The sequence below is a fragment of the Caretta caretta genome, chromosome 24, assembly GCF_965140235.1.
Source record: "Caretta caretta isolate rCarCar2 chromosome 24, rCarCar1.hap1, whole genome shotgun sequence".
Classification (NCBI taxonomy): Eukaryota; Metazoa; Chordata; order Testudines; family Cheloniidae; genus Caretta; species Caretta caretta.
In genome coordinates, this window is record NC_134229.1 from 1459782 (window position 1) to 1486624 (window position 26843).

Below are 26843 nucleotides of genomic sequence, written 5' to 3' on the forward strand. Positions count from 1 at the left end.
GATACTTAACAGTATTCAGTGCAGAGGTGCCCCATTAGTGAGGGGGGCTCCCTGGACACGCTGGGCCTCTAGAGAGTCTCCCCTAGACTGTGTGTTTGTTTTTGAGTCTCAGTATTTTGCTTATAGACTAGACTTTTATCACAACCCCTGACATCCTGGCATGGTCTGGCTTTTGTTTTCTGTAAATAAACCCATTTTGGGATGCTGTTCAACATGACATCATGGATATAGCTGAAATTGAAAAGCCTGCTGGCTAACCATCTCCCTTGTATGTCCTTGAAGGTGCTTATGCTCCAAGTAGGTAATCAGCCAGGAGTCCTGAACCCTAGTCCTGCCGTGGAAACTGTGCAGGTGACTTTCATTTGTGCTCATCCAGCCAGTATGTCTGTGACTCCAGTGTACAAGATAGCTGCAGATGCTCAGCCTTGCCCATTGCCTCAGCACAACAAACAGCTGGTAAGACTTTATATGTTTTAAAAAGAATGAATAACACTCCTCTCTATAATCATTTGTAGGATGATTGGAAACCCATGATGTGTGTGATATGTTTGATGTCCAGATGAAGCTTGTGTAGCACTAACTGATAATTTAATAGCTATTACCAGGAAATCCATTATCTGAAGATGGAATCACCTCTGTCAAATTAAACTACCTTGATGATCTCTGCTCAGTTCCTCTTCCCATCAAAATGGCTGAGTAATTACATCAAACTACTGTGTAATTTGGCAGTAACTCACTTTCTGCATAAGAAAACTCCAAAGAGGAGTCACAGCATCCTGGGCCCTGTAGTCTCTTAGAACGGCCATACTGGGTCAGACCAAAGGTCCATCTAGCACAGAGTCCTGTCTTCCAACAGTGGCCAATGCCTCTCTCATTCAGATGAAGGTGGCTATGGGCTGCAAGGTGCTTTTTCTCTAGAATCAGGCTCCGAGTTACTAATAAGATTGAGTTCTGTTATTTTGGGTGTAGATCCCCGTGTCCAGTTTGAGGAATACAGTTTTGGAGTTGGCCGTGTTTGATCAGCACCGGCGGAAGTTTGACAACTTTAGCTCCCTGGTGCTGGAGTGGAAATCAGCCAATGAAACTGTCGCACACTTTACTGACTCAAAGTCCATGCAGATGGTAGCAAAGGATGATGGGAGTGGACAGACCAGATTGCACGGTACCTGTTCAGTTTTATACACTGAACTCCAATGAAGTCAGTCGGAGTTGCTCCTGCTTACCCCAGCACTGAATTTAGCTCAAACTCTCTCTCTCCTTCCTCCTAATATAATCTCTGTATCTATGCATCACCATGATATTTGGGTTTCACTTTCTCTAATGATTTTGGCTTTATTAATAAAGAATTTAACATAAATTAAGCTCAAACTTCAAGTTTTCTCCCTAGGCTGGGCTCCTCCTAGGTTCTTCCCTAAGGACTGTTCAGCCCACTCACTAGATCAGAGGTGGGCAAACTGCATCCAGCCCTCCAGATATTTTAATCTGGCCCTTGAGCTCCTGCTGGGGAGTGGGGTCCGGGGCTTGACCCACTCCGCGCGGCTCCCAGAAGCAGCAGCACGCCGCCCTCCAGCTCCTACGCACAGGGGCAACCAGGGGGCTCTGCACACTGCCCCTAGCGCTGCCCCCACAGCTCCCATTGGCCACGAACCACGACCAATGGGAGCTGCGGGCCGGCGCCTACAGACAGGGCTGCACACAGAGCCGCCTGGCCGCGCCTCCAAGTAGGAGCCGGATGGGGGACATGCCACTGCTTCTGGGAGCTCCTTGAAGTAAGTGCCACCCAGAGCCTGCACCCCCGACCCCCTCCTGTACCCCTGCCCCAGCCCTGATCCCCCTCCCCCCAGTCGAACCCCTCAATCCCTGCCTGGAGCACCCTCCTGCACTCGCAACCCCTCATCCCCAGAGCCTGCACCCCCAGCCGGAGCCCTCACCCCATCCCGCACCCCAATCACCAATTTCGTGAGCATTCATGGCCCACCATAGAATTTCCATACCCAGATGTGGCCCTCAGGCCAAAAAGTTTGCCCACCCCTGCGCAAGATCATTTCTTTAGAGAGCCAGTCCCAGTTCCCTTAATCTGCAAATGGAGTAACAAGCCACCTGCCTAAGTGAGTCATCAGCACCCTCTTAGCCCTTTCCCAACAGAATTTCCTCCTGCTTACAGGGTGGGTGGGGTATGTCAGACAAACACTGCTACTCTGTTACAGCCTTTAAAAGTGCCATAGCATGGCTAATGGATTATATATAGGTTTCAGAGGAACAGCCGTGTTAGTCTGTATTCGCAAAAAGAAAAGGAGTACTTGTGGCACCTTAGAGACTAACCAATTTATTTGAGCATGAGCTTTCGTGAGCTACAGCTCACTTCATCAGATGTATTATATATATGTGCTTTTAAACATACAGCACAAGAAAGCCGTCAAAGAACAAGTCAAGCAGATTTCTAACAATTAATTGCGTCCAATTCTTAACACTGAAATTATTGCTCGTGAACCTCATTTGCAAATACTGCATCCTACTCACTCTTATTCCTAGTTGAAGGTGGAATTGTTTTTTGTTCGTTTTTCCTTTTCAAATTCTATCTCGTTTCCAGTGAAATTTCTGCTCTCTGTTGCTTATAGGGCATCAGCTCCTTGAGGTGCACCGCATCAAAGGGACTATTCTGATTGGAGTCAGCTTTGTGAAGTATTCAGAGAGAGGCAGTCCAAGAGTGAGTGAAAGAGGACATTTTGGGGCACATTTTCAAACGCTTCTGAGATGAGTGTAGTATGGATTGCTTAATCTCTGACTGATCTGTCTAGCAAACTGTTGCAGTCTACTGACACATTGAGCTGAGTAGGTTAGGATTGTGCAGATAATTTTATCTTCAGGTTTGAATACTGGGCTTTGTCCTCTTTCAAGAGGAAAGTCCTATTTCTGCCATCTCAGCCAGTTAGGAGAAGGGCTAGTGCACTACCACTGCAATCATTAGTTCCTTCTGCGAAAGAGGAGGTTTGGGGCTTCAGGACTAGAAGGAATACTAATGTAACTTCTCTCTGCTTTTGGTTGTGCACTTAGGAAGTATCTAACTTGCCAACCTCCACGGCTGTGGAGTTGTTACTGGTAGAGGATGTGACGGTGGTGCCAGACAATGCCACTATCTATAATCATCCTGCTGTGAAGGTAAGAAGGTTATTAGTATGGCTAAGTCATATCACATCAGTCTTTTGTATATTACGCAGGATTTTATCATCAGATGTTTTTTTCCCCTCAACTGCCTTCATGAATATTTAGAAGACAGTGAACGTGTGTCCCTGCATAAAGCTCATGCCCATCTGTTGTATAACTGATCATCACTTAATGGAATGATAAACGCTTTGATCTTCCTCTTTCTGCTCAATGAAATGTAAATACAGTGTGGTGTTGGACTGCAAGTGCTGCTTATGTTCAAGGGTAGCGGTGCTTCTGAAAAGAAGGCCACTGTTCCAGATGAGTGTTAAGAGAGATGGTCTGCAAGTATTCTTCACAAAACACTTAATGAGGCTTGTCCTGGTCTGTTTCAGTGAAACTGAAGAGACAGTGCAATTAGTGGAGGAATCACTGTTCATTGCCCTTCTGTTGAGTGTCTCTGTAGCACTCCCAATCCCTGCCCACTGGCCAGTGAGTGATGGGAAATCAATCTTGGGTTTTCCATTTGAAAATCCAAAGCACTAACCCCCAGGCTGGACCATTCACAATTATTTTAATTGGATACATGGTACTAGCTGATGCCCTTGAGCTTCCTTTCTTTGTTGGGTCAGCAGGGTCTCCTTGGGGGAATCATGACTTTGTGTGTTACAGCTGGCTATTCTTAATCACCTCATCACTTAGGGCCAAATTTGAGGTCTTTATTTGGTTTTTACTTATAAGAACATAACAGTGGCCAGACTGGGTCAGACCAGTGGTCCATCTAGCCCAGTGTCCTGTCTTCCAGTGCCTGATGCTTCACAGGAAATGATCAGAACAGGACAATTTATTGAGTGATCCATCCCCTGTCATACAGTCCCAGCTTCTGGCAGTAGAGGTTTAGGGACACAGGAGCATGGGGTTGCGTCCCTGGCCATCTTGGCTAATAGCCATTGATGGACCTCTCCCCATGAACTTCTCTCATTCTTTTTTGAATCCACTTATACTTTTGGCCTTCACAACATCCCCTGGAGATGAGTTCCATAAGTTGACGTGTGTGAAGAAGGACTGTATTGCCTTATGCTTTTTTAAACATGCTGCCTGTTAATTTCATTGGGTGACCCTGGTTCTTGTGTTATGTGAAGGGGTAAATAACACTTTCCTCTTCGCTTTCCCCACGCCAGTCGTGATTTACAACCCTCTGCCATATGCCATCTTCGTCGTCTCTTTTCCAGGCTGAACAGTCAGAGTCTTTTTAGTCTCTCCTCAAATGAAAGCTGTTCCATCCCTCTCATCGGTTTTGCTGCCCTTCTCTGTACTTTTTCCAATTCAATATTTATTTTCAATTCCAATTATATGATTTTTGAGATGGGGTGACCAGAACTGCAGGCAGTATTCAAAAATGGGAGTGTAACATGGGTTTATATAGTGGCATTATGATACTTTTCTGTCTTATTATTTGTCCCTTTCCTGATGGTGCCTAACATTCTGTCAGTTTTTTTGATTGCTGCTGCACAGTGAGCAGATATTTCAGAGGATATCCAGAATGACTACAAGATCTCTTTCTTGAGCAGTAATAGCTCATTTAAACCTCATCATTTTGTATGTATACTTGAGATTGTTTTCCAATGTGCATTACTTTGCATTTATCAACACTGAATTTTATCTGCCATTTTCCCCGGTCACCCAATTTAGTGAGATCCCCTGGTAACTCTTTGCAGTCAGCTCTGGATTTAACTGTATTTAGTAACTTTTGTATCATCTGCAAATTTGACCACCTTACTGTTTACCCCTTTTTCCAGATCATTTATGAATATGTTGAATAGCACTTGTCCAGGTACTGATTCTTGGAGGACCCTGCTATTTACCTGTGTCCACTGTGAAAACTGGCCATTTATTCCTAACCTTTGTTTTTTATCTTTTAACCAGTTACTGGTCAGACCTTCTTTCTTATCTCATGTCTGTGTGCTTTGCTTAAGAGCCTTTGGCTAGGGACCTTGTCAAAGGCTTTCTGAAAGTCCAAGTTCATTATATCGACTAGATCACCCTTGTCCATATGTTTGTTGACCCCTCAAAGAATTCTAATAGAGTGGTGAGGCATGATTTCCCTTTACAGAAGCCATGTTGAGTCTTCCCCAACAAATCATGTTCATCTATGTGTCTGATAATTCTGTTCTTTACTACAGTTCTGTTCTTTACTACAATTTCCCTGGTACTGAAGTTAGACTCACTGGCATGTAATTGCCAGGATTGCTTCTGGAGCCTTTTTTAAAAAATCCGTGTTACATTAGTTAACCTCCAGTCATCTGGTAAAGAGGTTTCAGAGTAACAGCCGTGTTAGTCTGTATTCGCAAAAAGAAAAGGAGTACTTGTGGCACCTTAGAGACTAACCAATTTATTTGAGCATGAGCTTTCGTGAGCTACAGCTCACTTCATCGGATGCATACCGTGGAAACTGCAGCAGACTTTATATACACACAGAGAATATGAAACAATACCTCCTCCCAGCCCACTGTCCTGCTGGTAATAGCTTATCTAAAGTGATCATCAGGTTGGGCCATTTCCAGCACAAATCCAGGTTTTCTCACCCTCCACCCCCCCACACAAATTCACTCTCCTGCTGGTGATAGCCCATCCAAAGTGACAACTCTTTCAAATCCAGGTTTTCTCACCCTCCACCCCCCACACACAAATTCACTCTCCTGCTGGTGATAGCCCATCCAAAGTGACAACTCTTTAAAGAGTTGTCACTTTGGATGGGCTATCACCAGCAGGAGAGTGAATTTGTGTGGGGGGGTGGAGGGTGAGAAAACCTGGATTTGTGCTGGAAATGGCCCAACCTGATGATCACTTTAGATAAGCTATTACCAGCAGGACAGTGGGCTGGGAGGAGGTATTGTTTCATATTCTCTGTGTGTATATAAAGTCTGCTGCAGTTTCCACGGTATGCATCCGATGAAGTGAGCTGTAGCTCACGAAAGCTCATGCTCAAATAAATTGGTTAGTCTCTAAGGTGCCACAAGTACTCCTTTTCTTTCTGGTAAAGAGGTTGATTTAAGCGATAAGTTACATACCACAGTTAGTAGTTCTGCAACTTCATGTATGAGTTTCTTCAGAACTCTTGGGTGAATACCATCAGGTCCTGGTGACTTTTAGTCCTGTTTAATTTATCAGTTTGTTCCAAAACCTCCTTTTATTGACATTTCAAGCTGGGACAGTTCCTCTGATTTGTCACATAAAAAGACTAGATCAGGTTTGGGAATCTCCCTCACATCCTTCACAATGAAGACTGATGCAAAGAATTCATTTAGCTTCTCTGCAATGGCCTTGTCTTCCTTCAGTGCTTCTTTACCATCCAGTGGCCTCACTGATTGTTTGGCAGCATTCCTGGTTCTGATGTACGTAAAGAAATTTTGCTGTTAGGTTTTTGTGTCTTTTGCTAATTTCTCTTCAAATTCTTTTTTGGCCTGCTGAAGTATTCCTTTACACGTGATGTGTCAGAATGTATGTTCCTTTCTGTTTTCCTCAGTAGGCTTTGATTTCTTTTACTCTGCTGTTTAGCCATGGTGGCATTTTTTTGGTCTTCTTACTGTTTTGGGTTTTTTTAGTTGGGGTACACCTATAATTTGAGCCTTTATTACAGTGTTTTAAAAATATTTCATGCAGCTTGCAATTCTCAATTCTTACTTGGGCTAAAACTCCCTTTGGAGACTGAGTAAAAGCTGAGTAAGGACTGCAGGATTTAAACCCCTCAGTCAGTGAGCCAGCACTCTGAGTTGGTAGAGAAGTGAGTGCACTGGGATTTTACTCCTTTTTCTGTACCATTTTAGGAAATATTTGATCTAGTGGAAGGATCTGGGTATTTCTTCGTCAACAGCAGCAAAGAGGAGATCGTAAACACTACATACCTAGAAGCAGAGAGTGCCATCGAGGTGAGCACATTCAAGATGTTCTCCCCTGGAGAACAGCCTGGGTTCAGAATCTCACAGTGCGATTCACCCTCCTGGAAAGAAATCGATATTTTTTCTTACTTTCCATCTCTCATTTCTTTTTACCTTCAGAACTGTTTATGCAGTTCACTTTAACACGCTGGAGTACTTGATTGCCAGCAAGTGTGTAAAGTGAGCCTGATATTTGTTGGAATAGGTTCTTAATAAGAGAAAACATTAGAATAATGAATTAAGGAATACCTGTCACCAAATGGTACAAAATACACTGTATCAGTTACTGTGTATAGATTTAATTTACCTTTTGGGTTTTATTATACGTTTAGGGACTTCGCTGACTTCCAGATCCTGTATAGGGTGACACTTTCAACCATTATAGCTGCTCGATCAAAATTAATTCTCTCCTGTAGTTTTCCTTGCTGCTGTTTCCTGTAACAATAAATATAATACAATATACTATTTGGTGCTAACTGGCCCAGAGGCATGAGTGAGCAGTGGGGTCAGAAATCAAACTTGAGTCAGCTTTGCCTTCCTGTAGAGAGAAATTTAGCCTGAATATCAGGAAGAAACATCCTGACTGTATGACCTTCTGGACTGTTGAATAATTTCCAGGGGAAGTGATGAAAACACTTAAAACTAGACTGGACAATGTTCCAGTAACTGTGCTATAGGAACAGTCCTGTGGTGGCTTCTGGTTGACCCTAACAGAGCTTTTCCCTCTTTCGTTTACATGTTGTTTGAACAATGACTTTTCAGCAGAATGCTAGACTTAGTCACTTTTACGAGTTAGCTTTAGCTTTTTGGTGACAGAGATGTAAATTAAATCGGTATCCACGGCAGATAATATGGCTAATACCTCCTCACTTTCCTTGTAGATTGTCCCTTTGCATCCTGGATCTCTAACCTTGGAGGTCTACGATCTCTGTCTGGCATTTCTGGGACCAGCTGCAGTCTATCTACATGTGTCTGATATGCATGAGTTGGAGGTGGATCTCATTGATAAGGTGAGACAATTTTAGGGAAACTCAAATGTCTGTAAAAAACCTAGCCTGGTGGGATGTGATTTTTTTTTTATCTTATTTATGTTCTTTGTTTGTTTGTTTGCATTGTATGGAGCCATCTATGAAGTAATTTTCCTTTCAAGAGACATTTGTTTTATTTTCAAACTGTTAGAGAAATCTGTGTGAATGTATCTTCTTAAATACAAGAGACACTGTCAGTGGAAGCCTTTCACCTAGGCATCCGAGAACAGAATTCTTGGCTATTCCACTATGCTGTTGGCTCCCAAGGACAAAGAATGTCACTGCACAACGTGCATTCGTGCACCCGCCATCATGAAGAAACTCATCTTTCTCTAGGTTGCTTAATAAAGACGATAGACTCTTAACTATGATAGGTGGCGGTTTTGAGAGTTTGAGGCTTCAAAAATATGAGTTACATTTTGTTTCTATCATTCTTATGATTCTTTCTTCAAATCCTGTGGAGCAGAGATAATTCACATGAGCCACATAGCTGGGCTTGATGCACTTGGTGCAAGATTTGTACACAGGACTGCAAGAGAAGTTGTATTTTTTTCTTCAGTGCTTGGTTAGACACTACCAACTCCTGCCCAAGTATCCACTCTTCTCCTCCTCCTTGGGGGAGGAACAACTTCTTCTGGAACTGAGCTGCAAGGGGCTTATGTTGAAGATTGAGTGTAGTGTCTTAGCTAGGTGATAAACCATGAGATCTTGCATCCACTTCAGAGGTTTGTTTTTGGCAGTAAATCATACTGCTGTAGAAGGACCAGGCCAGTCTTTTTGTTTTTTTTCACACTTTATTAATGTGAAATCTTATTTTACCTGGGTTAAAAAATGTATTTAAGGCCATTAAGTGTCCCAATAATAATGTCACTCGGTACACAATGGAAGACCCAGTGTGGATCCGTGCCTCATACTGTAGGGGCTGCCATACGTTCTGGTAGCCCCACAGCAGCTCCTAGAAGAGATGAGCCTCTAATTTTAACAGCAACAACCCTATATTTCTGATCAAGAAGTGACACTGAAAGAAGTGGGAGCCTGTGTGCATCCTCTTGAGTGTCCTGCCTATGTGAGTATCTCTCTGCAGGTAGGAAAGAGAACTTAAGAGAGGTAAGGTGGGTGGTGTCCTTTTGCAGCCCATCCAAGGTTAAGCATAGGTACAAAGACACCACCAAAAATTGTAAAAGTGCTCTTTTTACTTAGATCGAGATTGGCAAATCTGTCCTAGTCAGCGTGCGAGTCCTTGGTTTTCATCGACATCCATTCAGGAGCAAATATTTCAAGTACATGAAGCTCAAACTGCAGGCAGCATCTGCTATTGTTACACTTGTGTGAGTACTACAGTAGGCAGCCTGGTGCATTTCCACCTCAAGTAGCAGCTGATAATATCCATTGTCTACTGCAAAATAGAACTGATTACTACAGAGCAAAATCCAGCACCCTATCCATCCCCTGGCTAAAGGAGTGTTGTGGTGACTAGATATCCAAAGTCTCTCCAGTTATGTCACTGTCTCAGTATGTGTGTTCTTGGGAAAGTCGCTTCACCTCCCCATGTCTGAGGTTTAATCTTCTGTAAAGTGGGGATCATACATAAGTACCTCATAGGGTAGATTGCCAGGCTTAATTCATATTTGTAAACCTCTCAGTGTAGATCCTCAATGAAAAGTGATGCAGAAGGCAAAGTGCTGATTTCCATTCCCATCACTCGGTTTTCTACACTGCCACAGAATCCCCTTGCCACAGGAAAATATAGCTGTGTATTAAATATGTTTACAGTGTTTATTTCTGGCATGGTTAGGTCCGATAAATGTATAGCTCTTTTGATTGAAATAATTTTCCTTGGAATCCCTGTATTAATACTGTTCGGCTTGCCTACTGTGGAGGCAGATGAAAATATATGTACTTATTTACAAATATCTTAGTATTCAGCAATGATGTCAGAGAAAATGAAGGACCGTTTAATGGATTATATAACTTAAACCTTGCCATAGCATGACAAAAATGGTGTGTGCATGAGGAAAGAGACATTAATTTCCCTGGAATGTATAGATTCCAAAGCATTAACATGATTGAACACAGCCACAGACTTTCTCACAACTATCACAGATTGTGAATTCTGCCTCTCAGAGCTTTGTGTAACATAAGTCTAGGACTGTGCTGGCTGTCTAGAAACACAAACCTCAGTATTAGAGACTCATTTTAAACACATCAACTATTAAAGGCATGTAATTTTAATGCAAGCTGGGAAAAGTGAAAAAACTGTTAAGTATCTTTGCAGGCTAATGGAGGAAGTGGGTGAATACTCTGAAGTTTACGTACTCCGAGCTGTCGCAATAGGCCAGACAACCTTGGTGGCTACAGCCTGGGACAAGATGGGAAGAAAATTCACTTCTTCTCCTCGGAAGGTTGAAGTAAGAATGCTCACCATTTGTGCCTGTCTATCTTCAGATGTTTCTCACTTGGTGTAGAACCATTTCCTTCAAAGTGCAGTGAAAAAACCCACTTGGATAATGTTGGCCTGAAAAGCTTGGCGTTTAGATGGGTTTGGCAGTCATAAAAGAATGGAAAGATCTTGTAAGAAATCACAGATTTCTTATAAGGGCAACATGCTGCTGTTTGTTTATTTTACCAAATTAACCCATTTTCCATAAAAATCTGTGTTGTCCTGATGTTTACAAAACAGAGGGTGTTTGCTAACTGGGAGTCCCATTCTCTGTTATAGAGATCTCAAAGGGATGTGGCATAATCAGCTTAGAAAAATGCACATGTGATTTATTTTGTATGCTGTAGCAAAGAATTCAAATACTGAGCTACCATCAATCTCATTGTTCTCTAAAATATAGGTAATTTTAGCTCTTGTGAGGTTTTTGGTGGGGGGGGGGGGCGCTGGTAGAATGTCTGTGGCACTTCAAGACTAAGTGCAGACTGGCCAGGTACCCTGTGTAGTGCACCACTAAGCAAGGAGTATTTTTAATATTAATGGTTTGTCTTTTTAAAAAGAAATCCTGCAGCAGAAAAAGTTTTCCCTCCTTTTCCCTTTGCCAGGTCTTTCCTCCATTCAAACTCAACCCAGAGGAAATGACCCTCATTCCACACAACATGAGGCAGGTGAGCTTTAAAGTATTTTAGTTCTTCCAGAGACAAATAGGATTTACCCAATCCCCTTTGCCTCTTTCTTTCTTCCTTCCTTCCTTCCTCCCTCCCCCCACTCCTCCTGCCATATTAAAAGAGTATAGTATTGGTAAAAAATGTCTGATAGAGCAGGTGGTAAAGGCTCTGTATCCTATTATTGGTCCTATTCCTGTTTCCTACTTTGCTACCTCTTTCTCACTTAACCTTCCCCACTCTTTCCTAAGCAGTAGAAGTCAAAATTACATCAGGTATGTTTGGCCTTCTCTTCCCCTCCCTCTCAGACTCTCACCTCCAGATCATTTCCAGGCTAACTTCTCCTGTTTCTTTTAAATATATTTGCACTGTGAAGTGTATCTGATGCACTCACTTGAGAAGCGGGGGAAGAGACACTGCGTTGTTTCCAATATGTCATACGCTTTCTGTTTGTGGACAAGGAAAAGCGCAGATCTGGTATGTGGTTCAATTGAGTTTACCTCATTTTCTGGGGCTACAGTTTCCTGTTTAAATATATTGCAGGTGATGTCAGAAGGTGGCCCACAGCCACAGTCCATCATTCACTTCTCTATCAGTAACCAGACTGTGGCTGTAGTTAACAGGCTGGGCCAGGTGATGGCTAAGGCAGTTGGAACAGCCATAATACAGGGTACCATTCAGGCGGTCAGTGAAGACACAGGAGAAGTAATAGTTTTCTCAAAGGTATCTTCCTAGCTTGTTTTGTAAGTCCTCATTTGTTTCTCTGATGTATTTTCCTTGCACTGGCCTCTGCTGAGGAAGCACATCTGCAGGTGGGTTTGGGCATCTCAGTGGAAGTGATCCTGAAATCCTTGGTTGGACAAAACTCCCATCGTCTCTAAGATCCCATACTATATGCATGTCGTGCCTAGACAGGAGTAAAGGTTATTGTAGGGTTATTATTGTAGTTTGTTCTTTGGTTTTATGTTTGAAATGAGAGGTAAGGCCTTTGCCTGTTGGAGGGAGAAAAGCCTTACTAAGTGGCATCATCTCTTACATCTCTGTGTTTCTTGCTTTGTTGCACCCTCAGTAGGAAGTGCATTGTTGAAACAAAGTAAATGTTTAATTCATGGGAGAAAGCAATGGGGCATCAAATAGCTCTATGCCAACCAGAAACTTTCCCTGCTTGGCTAGCAAATAAGCTGCTGCAGCCTCTGTGTTGGTGGCCATCATAGGCGCCAACTCCGTGGGTGCTCCGGGGCTGGAGCACCCCCGAGTAAAAATTGGTGGCTGCTCTGCACCCACTGGCAGCTCCACCCCCGCTCCCTCCCCCCAGCTCACTTCTGCCTCCCCTCCACTCCACCACCTCCCCTGAGTGCGCTGCTGGGCCCTGAGTGCGCAGCTGTTTCACGTGGCAAGCCTGGGAGGGAGGGGGGAGGAGGGGGAACGAGGCACGCTTGGGGGAGGGGGCGGCACCAGGGCAGGGATTTGGGGAGGGATCCAATAGGGGCAGAGTTGGGGTGGGGGGGCACGAGCACCCACTGGTGCCAACAGAAGTTGATGCCTGTGGTGGCCATGTTTGCTTAATGTTCTTCAGGGACTGTCACTTCTGCAATTCTGCTAACCTCTGGGACTGCATGCAAATCTAGTTCTCCTTTAAAGCTACCAACTGAGCCCCTAACCAGCCTACACACTGTTTATTTTGATGGTAGGTCCCCAGTCTCCTTCCTCAGATTGTCCATTTTACTCCTATATCTCAAAGCATGTTATTTGCCATATATTGCAGGGTCAAGTGGAATTGGAAGTAGTTCAGCTGAGAGCAGTAAGAATTCATGCACCTGCCACGAGGCTTATAACAGCCACCAAGGTTAGTTCTGTAGCTAATATCGGAAACCACAGTGACCTGCAAGTAGTGAATGACTTTTTAGCTCTAGCTGGAGTTTTTGATTGCAGGTATAAATCCAAATGGTGCTGAAAATCCTGAGATAGGGTTTACTAAAGTGATGTAGTAACTGAAAACGGACTTCTTTAGTCATCTAGACCAGTAACTTCCAACCTTCTCAAGCAAATGGCACCAATTTACCAAATGGAGACTTTAGCTGACTCCTGTTCTACTGTGTACGCTCTAAACCCCATTCTCACAATGATTAGCAACCTAAGTCCTACAGCGGGTTAGAGCTCTGAGCTCCACTGGATGGGAGCTGGGAAATGACAGTGCCCTAAGGCCCAGCAGAGACAAATCATTAAAGTGGGGAGAGGGAGCCTGGAATATCTTCACAAACGCCTCAAGAAACCGTGCTAGTGGTGAATCATGCATCTAGTCCACTGTTGTAAGATAGTTTCTGAAACGTTCTCATACTTGGAATTTAGAAAGGCTCTCAAATGCTTTGTGTGTATAAGTGAGAAGGAAGTTATGTGCAGGACAGCATGGAAGGCACACTGAAAAGGGAACTACTTGGCTGCTGCCGAAGATCTGAGTATGTCCAGGTAGAATATGCTTGCTCTATTTGCCATACACAGCTCCTTCCACCAGTCCAGGGCGTGGGGGACTGAACCTGAGTCTTCTGCACACAAGGATATGCCACTGTCAGAAGGGGTTGTTATATTTTCTCTAGGGCTAGGCATTTAGCTAGGTTGTTTGTATGTTTTACAGTAATGTTAAGGGACTTCAGAGAATATGCTGTTGGTAACAAATTCATGACACATACTACAAACCCTAACTATTTTTGAAGAGTTTACAATTAATTTCTTGTGTCACCATCTTGGCAACTCCTCATAGTCTGTGTCCTATTCATTTCTTTGTCTGCCGTTCATAAGAACGGCCATACTGGGTCAGACCAGTGGTCCATGTAGCCCAGAGTTCCAGCAGTGGCTGGTGCCAAATGCTTCAGAGGGAATGAACAGAACAGGGCAATTATTGAGTGATCCATCCCAGGTCATCCAGTCCCAGCTTCTGGCAGTCAGAGGTTTAGGAACACCAGAGCATGGGATTACATCCCTGACCATCTTGGTTAACAGCCATTGTTGGACCTCTCCCCATGAACTTATCTAGTTCTTTTTTGAACTTGGTTATAGTCTTGGTCTTCACAACATCCCCTGGCAATGAGTTCCACAGGTTGACAGTGCGTTGTTTGAAGAAGTACTTCCTGGTGTGTGTCTTAAACCCGCTGCCTATTAATTTCATTGGGAGACCGCTGGTTTTTGTGTTGTTTGAAGGGGTGATAACATTTCCCTGTTCACTTTCTCCACCCCAGCCATGATTTCATAGACCTCTGTCCTATCCCCCCGGAGTTGGCTCTTTTCTAAGATGAACAGTCCCAGGCTTTTTAATCTCTCCTCCTGTGGAAGCTTTCCGTCCAGAATTGAGCTTAGATGCCCAAACTGTAATGTAGAAAACATCAGCAATACCCTGAGTGCCATGGTGACAGTATTTTTACTTTGCAGATGCCTGTTTATGTCATGGGGCTGACCAGCACTCTGACTCCATTTTCCTTTGGTAATGCCAACCCAGGGCTGATATTCCACTGGTCAATGAGTAAACGGGATGTTCTGGACCTTCTCCCCCGACACTCAGAGGTATGGAGCTGTCCACAACAACGTGATTAAAACCCACTGCATGCCAGGTGGTGGCTAAAGGCATTGGGGATAAGGCAAGCTGCATTAGAATTCCTGGCTGGGCAGATTAGCACTGCTCTGCAGACCATATGGCTTGAGTGCCAGCATCCCTGCCACCCTGCCTTCATAAATTAGGACACCAAATGACCTCCCCTTCCTCCTCCTAGTCCTTCTTTGAAACAGAGAAAGCCTTTCACAAAGTCTTCTACAGTGATCTCTTCAGTGACATTGCCTTAAACTTCCTTATACTATGTCTGCTGTGTGTATGTTTCAGATTGTGAACTCCTTGAGACAGGGACTGTCTTTAGCTGTCTCCTTGCCCAAGCAGAGCTGGAGCTGCACTGAGCTGGATGCTTATCTTTGTATATCTTAAGAGGAACAGTACCAGGCTCTTGAGGGAGTTACTCATTAACCATTCTACCTAGAGCCAATTAACTTATAATAGCATCTCTCATCATAAAGAAGAAAATGCAAGGGAAAAGTGACCTCTTGAACCCTACATATGGCATCTGTCTGCATTTTTCCTTTACTATAAATGAACAGTTGATTGGAAAGGCCCGAGCAGCCTGTAATGACAACCCTACCATCTCTCTGTCAGGTTTCCCTGCAGGTTCTACCTGAGAATAACTTTGCTATGGTTGTACATACTAAGGCAGCTGGAAGAACCAGTATTAAAGTGACAGTGCAATGTCTGAATGTATCCGCCGGTCAGTTTGAAGGAAATATGGCTGAACTCTCAGATGAAGTACAAATATTGGTAAGTTGTCCTGGTCACTCCAAATGGTATCTCTTACTTTCATGGGAAGAGGCAGAAGACAGGATTTCATATCGGAAGCAAGGAGGAAAAAGGAAATGAAGCCTAGGCAAGATACCAAGTCAAGCTGGCAGGTGTGCCATGGATAGGAGTACACTGCGGGCTGTCCACAAGCAGGTGCATCACAAAAGATGTATTGTAGTCACAGTGTGCACAGAGATGTGTAAACCCTTCTCTGCATGTCTCTGTATTTCTCGCTAACTGATACTCCTGGTTAGTGGTGACTTCATTCATGCTGCCCATGGGGTGTATATAGATTGTGTGTAACTCCAGCCCCCCCCTTCTGCAGTGTTGTTTCTGCCGCAGAGCAAGGGAGAGTTCTGTTAATGAGCTGGCCTGCCCACACTAAATGTCCAGCCCACACTTTTGATGTGGATTTTCATTGAGACTTGCCTCTTGAAGCCTTTGGAATAGAAATCATCACCCCCTGCACAGCGGCAGTTTCAGTGACTGCTCTCGAGCCTGGAGCCAAACAGTCTTGGCATTTTCAGAATAAAAGCAAATATCATATCAGCCAGTAAGTAGGAGAAAGTTCCTCATTTCCGTGCAATGTGAAGGGCTTTAACCATACAGCTCACATAACAGCCGCTGGAAATGGATGTTGAATGCTTAGTCGTTTCTTTCTGTACTTTCTTACTATGTTTTGTTTCAGAGTAGCAGCCGTGTTAGTCTGTATCCATAAGAAGAAAAGGAGTACTTGTGGCACCTTAGGGACTAACAAATGTATTAGAGCATAAGCTTTCGTGAGCTACAGCTCACTTCATCGGAATGCATGAATCCGATGAAGTGAGCTGTAGCTCAAGAAAGCTTATGCTCTAATACATTTGTTAGTACCTGTGGCACCTTGGAGACTCCTTTTCTTCTTACGATGTTTTGTATTTGTATATTCCTTCTGTGAAGAGGTTCCCAACAATAAAAGTGCCTTTCTCTGCTGATGAGCTGTGTGCATTGCTCTCCAGGCAGCCATTATCATTTCCACCCCCATATTGAGAGGCTTTCTTCTGATTTCTTATTAACCAGCCTACATGAGAACATAGGATTTGTCATACTGGATCATGTTATTTGTCAATTGACTTTTGTATTCTGACTTTGGCAGTGACTAATACCTGATGCTCTAGGAGTAAAAAGGGAGGGAAAAAAAACATATGTTTCAGTCCTGTTATTCTCTACCGTACACATGGATGGTGATGGATTCTGTCAGACAGCAATCAGCTTGCATGTGTTAATCCCTACTATGTCACGTATAAAGTTATTGATAGAAAAATTATCCAATCTCTGCGTTGTAGTCACAACATCTAAATCTCTGATCCCCTGTGGGAAGGAGTTCCACAGGATGATTACATGCTGTGTGAAAAAGCATTTTCTTTCATTGGTTCTAAAAGTACCTGCTATTTAATTTAATCCAGATGTATTTTTCTGAATTTCTCTTTATAAAATGATTTGTTCTGTTCCTACAGGTGTTCGATAAGCTTCTACTTTTCTCTCCGGAGTGCCCTGCAGAGCAGATTCTGATGTCTACAAACTCACAGTTCAAGCTGTATACAAACAGGTAAACAAAGAAAAGACATTCCATTCTGAACCCAGGAAATATAGGACGGAGAAACAGTTTACAGCAGGGGTGCCCAACCTACGGCCCGTGGGTTGTATGTGACCTACCAGAGCATTTCATAAAGCCCATAGCCTGCTTCAACACAATATACTAACAGCTGATTCATCAGTGTTTTGTCATCATGTTTACATCATTTAGTTTACACAATTGTGTAAATAGACAATACTGGACATAGGTTATTTCTGTCTAAATACGTACGAAACAAGCTGAACTTAAAAGATAAATCAGTACAGGTGTCATTAAAATATGTAGAATCTGTTTGGCCCACACAAGATTTACGTGGCCCTCCTGTGTAATAAGGTTGGGCACCACCGGTTTACAGCATGTGTTCTTCCTTTCAATGCAGGGAGCTGTCTGCCTCTTTGCATTGCAGTCAACTTTTTATCTTCTTTCCAAGAGCTGCACAGACTTGCAGAATTCTGTTGCATGGGAAACCACTTTTGGGCATGCTCAGTCTCTGAAATTGCCTGAACATTAGTCTTTAAAGCCATACTTTGTGCATATTAAGTGAAACTCAAGCCTGACACAGAAGGGCTTAAGTGAAATTTAAGTGTTGCATAGGCCCTGTGCTAGCCCCCAGCGCAGGGATGCATTTTATCTGATGAGTATTGAGACCAGGTTGAGCTCCACTGTCAGTGCGAGAAATGAAATCTGGGGTGGTAGTTTTTGTGGTTCTTAGATTATGCACACTCCCAGATGTGTTCTTTTCTGTTAGGAATATAATATGCACTTTTCTGAGGGGTGTCCTCTGGTACCCTACCACCCTCAAATGTGCAACATATCTGAGTGACCCTGAGCATAGCTGGGTCTGACCATCTGGAGAATATTGTGCCTTCCTCCTGCTCTCAGTCTGTCAGCAGAGGGAATGAGATTGAGTTTGGGGCCCAAACTCTGATCTCTTGTGAATGAGTGGGTGGTGCTGTCACTAAACCACTGGCTCAGCACTTTCATGCCTCATTTAAATAATAATAAAATACGGTAAGCTGTGAACTGGAAAAGCTTGGAGGCACACTCTCCTGGGGGAGTTTTGAAATTGCTGGATACAGGGCTTGTCTGAGAAAAGCTCTTCTTGCTGAGATTTCTCATAGCTTCACTGCCCTCCATTTAGACTGAAATGTTCAGCCTGGTAGAGTCTAACCGAGGGTTTGTTCACTCTGTCCTTGACCTAGGGAGGGAGCGGCGCTTGTGAGCTCTGAAATCCTGCAATGTTTCCCCAACTCTTCCGTCATTGAGCAGCCTGGCCAGGGACTCCTGAGAGCAGGGGCTGTAACAGGCACTGCAGTGCTAGAAGTAACTTCTCTAGAACTCTTTGGTGTCAACCAGACGGTCATAACCGGGGTCCGGGTAAGAACTGTTGCAAGTAAAAGAAATAGCACCAGTGTCTGATTTTTTCAAATCACGAAAACCTGCTGATGCTGAGAGATCACGTACTATTCATTGGATCAGGATCAGTGTCTCGGAGGGGCGAGTAAGGACCCCCATCTCCAGGGTTCCGCCTCGGCTCTGCCCCTGACTCCAAGTGTGACCTTGGAGGCCAGTCACATCACTTCTTTGAGCCTTAATTTACCCATCTGTAAAATGGGGGAGGATGATGTGTTGTGAGATTTAATATTTGTAAATCACCCTATTGTGTGAAAGGCCCCACAGAAGTGCAAAATATCTTTATCTGTTACTTCATTTTTTAGGGCTTAAAATAAGGGCTAAGAAACAGTGCTGACCTTCTCGCAATAAACATATTGTATGCTTTTTCATTTATTCATGTGCTATTGATAATTTAAGAGCAATCTTAAATGCTTTGAGTGATGGGAGACCAAGCAAAACCTAGGTCCTGCAGGAAGAAAGAGAGATGGTTCAGTAGGTGGCGCTCTTTCTTCTGAATTAGTTATGAACCATTGTACACTTGTACATAATACGTGGATCTGCTTCGGTGGGAAAGACATAAATTTCATGTTTTTTTAAAGTGAACCAAAGGAAGCATTGTCTCTTACAGGTGGCTCCAGTGTCATACCTGAGGATAAGCACCAGTCCCAAACTCTACACCATTAGCAGCACATCTCTGATGGCATTTCCTCTGGGGATGGCTCTTACTCTCACAGTCCAGTTCTATGACAATATTGGGGAAAAATTCCATGCCCAGAACACCCAGCTTTACCTGGCTTTGAACAGGTACAATCCTGAGGAGGTTGGCACATAGTTGACTAGGGTGACTAAAACTCACAGGTAAAATTTTAGCATTACACGTGGTGGGAGAGGTGAAAGGTTCTGTATTTCAGGGTTAAAGCAGATTTGAAGGGAGCTCTTTGGAAATGAAAAGCTGGTTCACATAACTCACTGGGCTATGTTAGCTGTGGGGTTTTTATACTTGAAATATGCTGCTTATCTCTTCTGGGCATCCGAAGCTCTGCTCGTTTTCTTTTGACTGGGGCTTGTTTGCTTTCAGAGATGACCTGCTGCTAATCAGACCTGGGAATAAGAATTACACATACATTGCTCAGGCTGTGAACAGAGGAGTGACACTGTTGGGAATCTGGGATGAGAAGCACCCAGGCATGGCTGATTATATCCACGTGCCGGTGGAGCATGTCATTGAGCCAGACCTCTCAGAGCCCATTGCAGTAGGAGATGTGATCTGTTTCAGCACACCCCTTGTAAACCAAGAAGGTTTGTAAGTTGTTTTTCTGCTCCTGGTGTAGTCTCTATCTATTGTGGTGTTAACATGACCTGTTCCAGTCACCACGTTAGATCTCACAAGCTAAGCAGAGCTAGGCAGCCCATACTTGAATGAGAGACCGCTAAGGGACAGTGGAGCGGTGCTGGGGATTTAATAGGGGGCCATCTTCCCCAGAGGCAGAACTGAACTGGTGTCCCAGCATGGAGGTAGGGTTCTCTGCGCAGCTGAACGTATTGACTTGAAGGCAACGTAAAACTGTGGCTGTGGGAGGGGTGTTTACTCCAGTTTCCTGGCCAAATTCTAATCCAGACACATTCCACTTTCATAAAGTCATCCGATTTCAAGTTTGTATGGCTTCTAATTTCTCCATTAACTCTGTGACAGACAGGATAAGGGCCAGTGTAAAATGCATAACTGCTCAGCGATGGGAGTTTGAATGCTTATTGGCACCAAGGAGTTAATACTGGACATGTTAAAGTACTCTCAGCGTTAGCTTGCCAGACCAGGAAGAGCCTGTTTAGCTTATTTTGGCATCCAGTAGTAAGAAGGAGGAGATGAAGCATGTTGCACGGCTCTGGCTTTGGCCCCACTGCACGTGGGGAAAGCGGGATTGGCATGACTTCTGCGCTAGGTTCGTTCCTGGGATGGAGCACAAAGGGAGCTCTGTTGGCTCTGGTGGAAATCCTGTTCCTACTAGAGCCTAGCTTAGTGCCGTGAAGCGCTGCCAGTGGCAATTCCTGCCTAGCCCAGAACCAGAAAGTGTCAGCTTTAGTGGGTCCTCAAAGGAGAGTTTCTGCTTCTCACCGTCTAATGACAGGGGCCCTAATTCTCCTTACACCTACACTGGCTCTGTTATGAATTTACACCAATACAAGTCAAAGGAGTATCAGGCCCATCTCTGCTGTCAATAGAAAGCCTCCTCCCTTCTCCACTGCTCTAGGACAGTGGTTCTCAAGCAGGGGTCCAGGACTCCCTGGGGGGCCGCGAGCAGGTTTCAGGGGGTCCGCCAAGCATTAGACTCGCTGGGGCCCTCAGCAGAAAGCTGAAGTCCCACCGCATGGGGCTGAAGCCCAGGGCCCTGAGCTGCCCCACCACCCAGGGCTGAAGCCAAAGCCTGAGCAGTTTAGCTCCGTGGGGGCCCCTGTGGCATGGGCAGTTGCCTTGCTTGTTACCCCTTAATGACGGCCCTGGCTTTTATATGCAGAAAACTAGTTGTTACGCCACACGTGAACTGTAGAGTTTTTATAGCATTGGGGAGGGGGTGGGGCTCAGAAGGAAAAAGATTGAGAACCCCTGCTCTAGGATTCAAGTGTGGGCTCAACCTTGCTGTCCCTGGCCTTAACTCCAAAGGAGTATTTTGCATCCTTTCATTCCAGGGCTGCTGTTTTCCTCTTTTTTTCCTCACTCACCAGTGTGGCACTTCACAACCATCCAAGAGGGCAGGCTGCACAGGGGCTACTGACTGGTGTTCTTTATACCAAGGGTTCTGCAGCTGCATTAGAACACTCAGTACACAAGAGTCAGTGCTCCTGCAGCTTCAGTCTTATTACTGGCTCCTCATCATTAAGCTTTGACAGGGTCTTAGGAAGAAAAGGTAACCGGAGAGCATGGCCAGGAATGCCAAAGCCTTTCCTTCATCCTAGAAAACCTCTTCTGAGCATGCTTTTGACTCAGTGACCCTAAATATTAACCTGCAGCCTTATGGTTCTATTTTGTTCAAGTAAATATGATTTATAGACTGCCTTTGCAATCAGGCAGGCAGTTAGCTCCGTGTATTCCACTGGGTGGGGGGCATTTGTGTAGTGTGACTGTCTGAAAGGTTCACTTTGAGCTCTAAAAATACAAGATCTGTGAGTGTGGCCTACGCTGTATGAACTCTGTGAACGTGCTATAGGGGAAGTGACACCTGAAACTTATTCCCAGCACATTCAGTGATTCCTTTCATGAAGTGGAGACTGACCAGAGGAATCTGGTTTATGACTTGGCCTTTATAGGTGAACCTGGGCTGTGGCAAGTCTCCCCCACTGGCATTCTTGAGACAGACCCTTTGAGCGGAGCAACGTTTGTGAAGAAAGCTGGGACAGCTACAATCTTTCATGACATCCCAGGGACAGTGAAAACATACAGAGAGGTATTTATTGCTACACTCTTCTGTACGAGACCAGCTTGCTACTGCTTGTGCCAAGGAAATTCTTCCCATAAATTACTTGTACGCTGCACCCATGGCAGTTAGTCTGTATTTATCTTGGAATCCTTTTGTTTATAAGACTGCACGGCCTATACTTAGAAACTGAAAGCAGCACTATTAGCATCGTGGCTGAAGTCTGTGTTATGGTGCTGCAAAAGCAGAGTTTTTACTGTAACTTGACATGGGATAATTTGCAAACCTGGATTCAGTTCCTATGTAGGAAAAACAGTCCTGTAAGTAAGTTAATAGGGTCTTTAAAAAGAAGACACTAAGAGCTTGTGTCTTTACACCACTCTGACAGTGTAAAGGGGACTTAGTGTAAATGACAGTCTGGTCCCAGAGGTAATAAAATTGCTTGGTTCTGGAGAACGGAAGAATGTTCAGTAGCAGAGAAATAGTTACAGCAATAAAACTCCCCACTGTCCATATGAACACACCAGTCTTTCGAACACAAATTTATACCCCGTTTTATGTTTTAGGTAGTTGTCAATAGTTCATCAAGATTAAGCCTCCACCTTGGTCCCAAAAGCTACCTAACCAATACTCCTAACTCTTCTGAAGTCTGGGTTTTCGTTGCCACAGGCAGTGCAGGAACAAGCCTCAGAGGTAAGACCTATTACTGCTGGCTTCTTCTAAATTCCTCCAGCTTGGCCTAAACCGAACTACTGCAGTTAATGGGGTGGTTCTAGTGTTTGTTCCATGGGAGAGCAAATGTATTTATTCTGTAGGAGCCCTCATATTTGAGAGACACTGAATTGCAGGTATAAAAGCAGTTTATAAACTGGTCCTCTAGCACTTTATTCAAAGTCATGCAGGCTTTATAACCCTATAATGAGGTGAAACTACAGCTCAACCTTTGTAACTGCTAGACTACAGATTACCAGTACATCCCATCTGTCCTTCCAAGAATATCAAAATTAGGGATATTTTCTTATGTAAAATAGGAAATTCTTTTAATGTATGCTTTGCCTGGCTTACTTTCCCTCCAAGTGCAGCTCAGATGTCAGTGAATGGAATTGGCACCATAATGGATTAAAAAAGGACAAGGCCTATTCTTATGCTGTCTATAAACATTTCAGTTTCCAAGCCTTAGGTTTTAAGTAAAAAAACATGTTGTCTGTTTCAAACAAAGCTTTGTACTTTGCTATTGAAATGATTGTAGGTGTCAGTGACCTACTGGGAAAGAATCTTCTGTCTGGGAGATGTAGGTTGGATGGAAATTATAGACTGGCCTCTCAACTGCTCTATCCACCAGAGAAAGCTTCATCACCTGGGTTTGATAGAAAGATCCATTGTGATAATGCTAGCTCATGCATTCTTCATTCTTCCAATTCTCTTTCTTCTAGGCCCATGCAGCCCTAGTCAGGTTTATGCAGTCACTAATCTGCTTCGCCCAGAGTCTCATCTGCTATGCCAAGCTGAGTTCAGCAGCATAGTGCTGGATATTCCAGCAAGTAAAGTCTTTCATGTCCGGTCACACTTCAGTATTGAAAAAGGTAGGCACGCTGACCCCTTTCAAGGGAAAGGGTCAGGGATTGTGGGGGATTTTTCATTTTTGATTGTTTTTTTTCTTCCCACAAAATTCCCATTTCTCCACCGGATTGAGAACATGGTGGTGTTTCACAAACATTGTTTCTGCTGACTTGTTAGCATGGGGTAAGAATATGCGTAGTGAATTCTCCTTTCCCCTCACTCTTTGTAGTTTTCCAGTGATAGATGGCTTATGTATTAAAAACAGTCAAACACAAGGCTTCTGAATGTTTATTCTTTGGTTTTCCCCATCTTGAATTTAGGTCTCTATGCCTGCATAATCACTGCTAAACCCCAGTCTGATGAAGTCCTGCTGGCTTTGAGTTTTGCTGAGGCCTCCGTATATGTGATGGTCTGTCTCTTCAGTGAACAAAGCAAGGATGGAATGCAAAGAATCCTAGTTCCCTTCCTCCCTGCATTTTACCTCAACCAGTCTGAATTGATTTTTAGCAGCAAACAACTAAATGGCAAGATCAGAGTGCTGGGAGCTGAGAAAGTGTTAGAAAAGCTGGAGGTACATAGAAAGCTCCCCCTGCCCCTCCATTCCTGGGGAATACACATAGCAATCCTTCTTCTGTTTAGCATGTATCTGTAGGGAGACTCTGATCCCGGTACACGAGGTGCGGTGTGAGCAGTCCCTTGTGGGAGATTCTTCAAGAAATGAGTTGCTTCTGTGTTTGGAAACAGTAGTGGGTTTTTTACAGTAATTGAGCACTCCCCCTCTTCTATATCAGGAGGGGGGTAGTGGTGGGCAGGTAGACAAGGGAGAACCTAAGTTACAGTAACCCCAATGCTAGGCAGGCCATTTGTCCAGTTGGAAACCTGACAGTCCTCTTTTGGGGTGGTTTTTCGCCTGTCTGATACTGAAAGAAAACCGGATGGGGGATGTTATAATGAAGAGCTCGCCACTCCTCCCCCACTGAAGTGACTTCACACACACACACAACATGTGACATCACAACCGCCAGGGCAGGGTGGTGGAGTCTTCAAAATGGCACCTCCTATGCCACGTAACCTCATGCGCACTGTGTGGGCAAGGTTATACCAGCAGGCCCAGGCCATTTCTGGAAGTATCAGCACATCCAGTATTCTGCTACCCACTGCGAATGATGGTAATTACAGGAATACTTGTTATCACTACTGCATTGTCATAAATAACCTCGCTATTCTATGTCTGGGTGTGTAATATTTAGGGCCCTACCAAATTCATGGCCATGAAAAACACATCACAGATCGTGAAATCTGGTCTTTTGTGTGCTTTTACCCTTTACTATACAGATTTCACAGGGGAGACCATTCCTCAAATTGGGGGTCCTGACCCAAAAGGGAGTTGCAAGAGGGTTGCAAGGTTATTTTAAGGGGCTTGCGGTATTGCCACCCTTACATCTGCGCCGCTGCTGGTGGGGGCTCTGCCTTCAGAGCTGGGGTCCCGGCCAGCAGCCACTGCCCTCCAGCTGCCCAGCTCTGAAGGCAGCCACCGTCAGCAGGAGCGCAGAAGTAAGGGTAGCAGGACCACGACCCCCCACAACTCCTTTTTGGGTCAGAACCCCTACAATGACAACACCATGAAATTTCAGATTTAAATAGCTGAAATCATGAAACTGATGATTTAAAAAATCCTATGACCATGAAATTGACCAAAATGGACCGTGAATTTGGTAGAGCCCTAGTAATATTATACAGAACTGGCATATACTGTTTTTGTTTTCCTTTGAAATAACTGCTTTTTGTCTGTTTTCAAAGGTCCACCCCAACTCTCCTGTGATAATAGTGAGGCAGCCTGAACATTCGCCCAACATGCCTGGACTTGTCTTCTACCCAGTTAGTGTGGTCAATCTCACATCTCTCCACCAGATGGCAGCCCCCGTCTTTATCAATGTCTCCTGTATTCTCACAGGCCAAAGAGTTGCCATACCTGTGAGAGTTCTGGCAGGGCAGCATCTGTTTAGTAAGTATCAGCTGGTCTTATTTGTATGAGAAGATGCAATAGTGCCATCAAAGTGGTTTGCTAGTTACTGGATCCTCATTCTTCACATTCCAGTTTGCTTTCCTGTTGCAAGAAAGTGAAACGAGTCTACCTTACTGTGTCTAGGCCTGAACCTGTGCGGTATCTTAATTCTCATTGACCTTAATGGCAGTTCAGTGTCCCGCAGCACACAGCATTGGTCCTTTTGAATGCTAACTCAGTAACAAGGGGTCCCTGTTTTGTTCATTTCACACTGAAGACTCAGTGGGATCACAAGGAAGAGACTTACTCCCTAGGTGTGGACAGCTGAACTTGGTGGGGGTGGGAAGAGGAGTTGTATGGAGTTGCGGGTTAATAATGATGCAAAGCAGTTTCCATCTGATTTTATTTAATAGTCTACATGAGGTGGTGGTCTGGGTCTATTTCCTAGTGAACAGAGGGGAGTCTCTGATAGAATAGGGAGACTGAATTGCCTGTAATCCATAAGGTGGTCCCTCCGAGTCCTAGTGAGGCACTTTGAGAGGGGCCGGAGCCAGGAAACTTTCACTGCAGCTGTTTGCGCTGCACCTGGTCTAGGGAGAGAACTTCATTCCTTAAGGCTCCAACACCAAATTCCTATTAAAAGGATAAATGATTTTGAAACATCTTATTTAATACTTCTTTTCAATTAGTTCTTGCAACAAAGCTGCAGAGTGGTTAGATGTATGTCTCTACAGTATCATTTATTACAGAAACCAGGAGTCTGCCTACACCCAAGACTAAATATTACCTCATTTTTCTGGAAAATGTTAGGTCAGTGCAATGAAGCAGGAATTGTCCAACAGCTTATTGGCTCTTACCAGATCCTTCTCTTCACCCTCTTTGCTGTTCTAGCATCAACAGCTGTAATCTTTCTCAGTAAGTGAAAACACAAGAGAGGTTTGCAGCTAATTATTAAATGAGGGGTAAACAGAGAGCTTTACCTGTGTGTTCATTATCACTGAATACAATCATTTGTCTGTTATACTTTGTGTATATTTTTAAGGGTACAATACTGTTTTGAGTGTGGTTGAAAATTACAAGCACCTTGTAAAAAAAACCCAAAACTCTACACAACACAAACAACCACATTTCAGACCATGTCCTAAAATAAAATACGTCTAGCACACAAAGGTTTAACCCCCAGAAGATCATCCTGGTGTCTGTCCTAGTTCTGTAATGCCTTTCAAGAACCTGTGTACATACTGCTGTACAGGGATGCAGCCACCTTTCATGTAGAC

The 26843-nt window shown here is 44.1% G+C and overlaps 1 protein-coding gene across 4 annotated transcripts in view; it reads left to right on the forward strand.

The window, feature by feature from the left end:
- The window catches only part of NUP210L (nucleoporin 210 like), a 45886-nt gene that overhangs the window by 16208 nt on the left and 2835 nt on the right, over positions 1-26843 (forward strand). For 2 of the 4 annotated variants that reach the window (XM_048828055.2, XM_048828059.2), the window contains 23 exons: positions 283-456; positions 970-1162; positions 2619-2707; positions 3055-3159; positions 6972-7073; positions 7964-8092; positions 9311-9438; positions 10386-10518; positions 11153-11215; positions 11756-11935; positions 12978-13058; positions 14636-14767; positions 15405-15563; positions 17078-17169; positions 18399-18573; positions 19220-19395; positions 19670-19890; positions 21895-22031; positions 22568-22694; positions 23435-23584; positions 23882-24132; positions 25362-25566; positions 26377-26481. In XM_048828055.2, coding sequence (XP_048684012.1) covers positions 283-456; positions 970-1162; positions 2619-2707; positions 3055-3159; positions 6972-7073; positions 7964-8092; positions 9311-9438; positions 10386-10518; positions 11153-11215; positions 11756-11935; positions 12978-13058; positions 14636-14767; positions 15405-15563; positions 17078-17169; positions 18399-18573; positions 19220-19395; positions 19670-19890; positions 21895-22031; positions 22568-22694; positions 23435-23584; positions 23882-24132; positions 25362-25566; positions 26377-26481 — 3307 coding nt within the window. The remainder of the gene's footprint in view (positions 1-282; positions 457-969; positions 1163-2618; positions 2708-3054; positions 3160-6971; positions 7074-7963; positions 8093-9310; positions 9439-10385; positions 10519-11152; positions 11216-11755; positions 11936-12977; positions 13059-14635; positions 14768-15404; positions 15564-17077; positions 17170-18398; positions 18574-19219; positions 19396-19669; positions 19891-21894; positions 22032-22567; positions 22695-23434; positions 23585-23881; positions 24133-25361; positions 25567-26376; positions 26482-26843) is intronic. The other 2 variants (XM_048828056.2, XM_048828058.2) reach the window with 2 other exon arrangements.